The 4,209-nt window shown below is 43.5% G+C and overlaps 1 protein-coding gene across 1 annotated transcript; it reads left to right on the plus strand.

Moving 5' to 3' along the window:
- The first annotated feature begins 311 nt into the window (after nucleotides 1-311).
- On the plus strand, nucleotides 312-2,249 carry LOC146182731 (uncharacterized). The gene has a single exon (XM_084608260.1). The coding sequence runs from the start codon at nucleotides 1,002-1,004 to the stop codon at nucleotides 2,076-2,078; it is 1,077 nt and encodes a 358-aa protein (XP_084464386.1). The 5' UTR covers nucleotides 312-1,001; the 3' UTR covers nucleotides 2,079-2,249.
- The last annotated feature ends 1,960 nt before the right edge of the window (nucleotides 2,250-4,209 follow it).

Raw genomic sequence — 4,209 nt, forward strand, 5'->3', positions numbered from 1 at the left:
GCTAGTAAAAGACTTGGAGAACTTCACACGCACTATGAGACTACGGGAGTTTTTTCATGAACGGCCCTCTTCTACGCATATGCCGTCACATTATCAATGGACCCCGCCTACTCAGCGAGATAAATACCTCGACCTATATATATCCGCTGTGCAACAAGACATTTTAAAGGTGTACGAAAAGCGCACTGTTTTCAAGCACAACTTGTCTGCAGATAAAAAGAAGGCAATTGATTCACTGCAGAACCGGCATGATATTGTTATCAAGCCCGCAGATAAAGGTGGAGCAGTGGTAGTCATGAATATAAGTGATTATATCGCTGAAGCAGAAAGGCAACTTAATGATACCACGTTTTATAAACGTTTGGACGCTGATCCTACCTGTAGATATAAAGAAATTGTAATAGACAGCATAGCTGAACTTGTCAAAGACGGAAAACTATTCGAAAAGGCAAGCCACTCGTTAGTACCCCTCAGCCCAATCGCAGGGAGATTTTATCTCTTACCCAAGATTCACAAGCCTGGAAACCCCGGCCGTCCAATAGTGTCAGGCATTGGAACGGTTACTGAGCCTTTGTCCCGCTATGTCGACAGCATAATCAACATCATTCCGCCCACATTTTCGTCATACCTAAAAGACACCAACCACTTCTTAACAGATATTATCGACCTTGACGTTCCTCATGACTCCCTACTGGTGACGATGGATGTAGCTTCTTTGTACACTAATATTCCCCATGTAGATGGTATCCGTGCGGTGCTCGACGCATACGACGATTTATCATTTACAAAACCGGTCGACTCCTCCACTCTTGCAGTCCTGCTCAAGCTCATTCTACAGTTTAATAATTTCGAATTCAATGGGGATCATTTTGTACAGGTGAGCGGTACCTCGATGGGAACCAAGATAGGCCCAAATTACGCCAACATTTTCATGGGACTACTTGAGGACAAATTCATTGGTAGATGTAGCTTAAAACCCTTTTATTACAAGCGCTACATAGATGATATTTTTTTTCATCTGGCACCACGGTGAATCAGAACTTATGTCCTTTATAGCAGGATTCAACAGCGTGCACCCATCCATTTCTTTTACAGAATCATATTCGGCATCGTCGATAAATTTTTTGGACGTAACAGTGTCCTTGTCTGGCACTAAACTTGTGACTAAACTTTATAGGAAACCGACTGACAGGCATCAATACCTCCATTTCCAGAGCAGCCATGCAAGGCACTGTAAGACAAGTATACCATACAGCCAAGCACTTCGTTTTAAAAAAATTTGTTCAAAAGATTCCGACTTCGTTGACAACTGCGGGAAACTGCGTGAGGCCCTAACAAGACAAAGGTATCCAACGCAAATTATTGACGACGCAATAAAACGCGCCGATGTAATGGACCGCAAAGATCTTCTTAGCTCACATGAACGTACTCGACAATCACCGAACCCCACTTTAGTGCTAACCCATTGCGCGTCAGCCCCAAATGTTAACGGCATTCTCCGAAAACATCACAATATTCTTATGCAGAGCACTCGCCTGACCCAAATCTTCCCACAACCACCTCGTGTCGCATACCGAAGGTCGCGAAATTTGCACGACTTGCTAACTTCATCTAAAATGACTAACCCTCTTTCAACTGGCTGCCGTCCTTGCCAAAAGCCACGTTGTAAGGTGTGCGATCACATGACCACTACTACAGTAGTAAAAAGCACAGCATCAGACTTTTACTGTAAAATAAAGGGTAATTTCACTTGCGACAGTAGCAATGTCATTTATCTGCTCCAGTGTTCTGTGTGCGGACTCCAATACATTGGACAGACGGAACTGCCGTTCCGGTTACGATTCAACAACCACAGATCACATGCTAAAAGCTTGCCTAACCTTCCGCTTTCCAAACATGTCGCGATTTCGGGCCATTCTTTTGACAACATTACAGCCACAATACTGGAATCTGGATTTATATCTCATCATGAAAGAGAGGTCCGAGAATCCTTTTTAATCTACAAATTCAATGCAGTTACTTCTGGTCTCAATGAAAACCTAGGGAAAATATCTTTTTTTCCCAAGACGCGTGATTAGTATTGAAGTGAAGGTGCATGACATGCTATGTTTACGTTTTTACATGTATTTGCTTTTAATACAAAAGAGTGCTCCAGTAAACTTGAATTGAACTTTCTACATGTCAGCATATAAAATATCTTTCTCTGTATGTTTCACTAGCGACTGCTCCTCGTGTGTTGGATTTTGCATTTATTTTGTGTGCAAAAAATGATTACATATCTTATGTATGATTTCTGGTAATATCTTAAAAGATGCAATACGCATTAATCATTACCTTGTGCGCATGTGAGCGGACATTGTGTGTCGAATTGTTATGTATCTGCATGCCACGCCGAACATGTACTGCATGAGCGCCACACGCGCCATTATGAAATGATATAGCCTCTTTGACAATGTATTATTTGTGGTTTTACGCGCATTTTATTCTATTGTCATTACAGTGTCACTACTTGTCACATGTCCTTCGATAGCGCATGTATTTAAGCGGAAAGCATAGGCTGCTCTGCGCATTCCTTGACGAAGGCCGGGCCCCGGCCGAAACGTCGGAAATAAACCTTTGTTTTCGTTTGTGCGCCCCTACCTCATCTTATATATATATATATATATATATATATATATATATATATATATATATATATATATAGCAGTACTATCCCCATTGCAAAAACCATTGCCGCTGGGTCCCAGCGCCCCAGTGTCATACTTCACTATGGGCCCAGTGTGACGCTGGAGACTGCGCGTACTGGGACGCGGCATACTGGCCGGCGCCGCACTGGTGGACTGGTCGCCGGGAGAAAAAAAATCTCGTTGGTTAAAAAGTAAAAGCTAAAAAGTAACAAAGCACCTCAACTACATCAAAAAAAGCTAAAAAATAAACAAGTCAAAACTAGGCAAAAAAAAAAACTGCAGCACTAGCGCACTTCAAACTCGGTACCTCTTTCTGAGCTAACCACTCGGCCACGCCGATAACTGGGAAGCTTTGAAACATTTTTGCATATTACGTCGTGATCGCATTTATAAGGTTGGGACTTCATGTTTCGAAGTGTACAGGCCATTACTGCCGCTCTAACCGTATGCCTATGCGCACTGTTTCCTGCACTGGAATAATTTTAACCATGTGGAGTTTGACATCGATGGCAAATTTACCAACGTCGGCTCTTTCGGTGGTGCTCTTCTACCATGGGCGTAATTTTCACTGAACACGGAGCTGTAGCACAAACCTTCAAGGAAAAAAGTGCGACCACGCTTCAATACCGGCAAGCGCAGCAGCGACGACACTATTGTGCTGATAATTATTTTTTTTGCATATAAATATTTCGAGAAGCGATGCGATTACCGAGGGCTTGGCTGGTTTATACGCATGCAGAGCAAGAAGGAGCTCAAAAGCTTGAGAAACACGCAAAATAGAATGCATTACAAGTCCTGTATGTTGTTTTGTTTTCTCATGGGCCCGTCGCTCGGTAAACTACCCTCTTCCTTGTTTTATTTTTTTTATTTCTGCTGTTTATACGGGCCTGTGGTGCATGCTACGCTCGCTAATTCGTATACCCCTGTTTGGAGCCTGCGAATGAGCCCGCATTGAACATTATGGCAGTAATCATTGGGTTAGTTTGCCCTCAAGATCAGCTGGGAAGTTTGATATGCATGGTAGCCCACATTATTCAATTCCAGTTTTAGTTGTACGAAATCGCTAGTGTGTCATGAGATATGAGAGGCGCGCTGCAATCGTGGTGTCTCTCGAAAGCTCAAAACGACCTGGAACGACGGCATGGAAACTCTAGTAATAGATGCTGCCTTTGTTTTCTTACAAATGCGCAACGACTTTGCAGTAAAAAGCACTTACTTGAACCATATCGCTTCAAATGCGCCCCGATGGTCGATTGCGAGTACGCTGTTGCCATGTTCGCCCCTGAGGGATGCTAATCGGTCGACGCCGCAGGCCGCATCGGCTCAACTTCCTCGCTTTCTAGTTTCCGGACTTACGATTATTTCCAAAGCGATACTGGGACCAGTGCGGCCCCAGCGCTTCTCCCAGTGCATCGCGGATGCCAGTGACACACCCAGCATCAAAACAAAAATCTAATCCCAGCATTTTTCTCTCATCGTATCATTGCAACAAGTGCCTTCCCGTCACTGCTCCAGTGAATAT

The sequence above is a fragment of the Amblyomma maculatum genome, chromosome 7 (genome assembly GCF_055883805.1).
Source record: "Amblyomma maculatum isolate TAMU_Amacu chromosome 7, ASM5588380v1, whole genome shotgun sequence".
Classification (NCBI taxonomy): Eukaryota; Metazoa; Arthropoda; class Arachnida; order Ixodida; family Ixodidae; genus Amblyomma; species Amblyomma maculatum.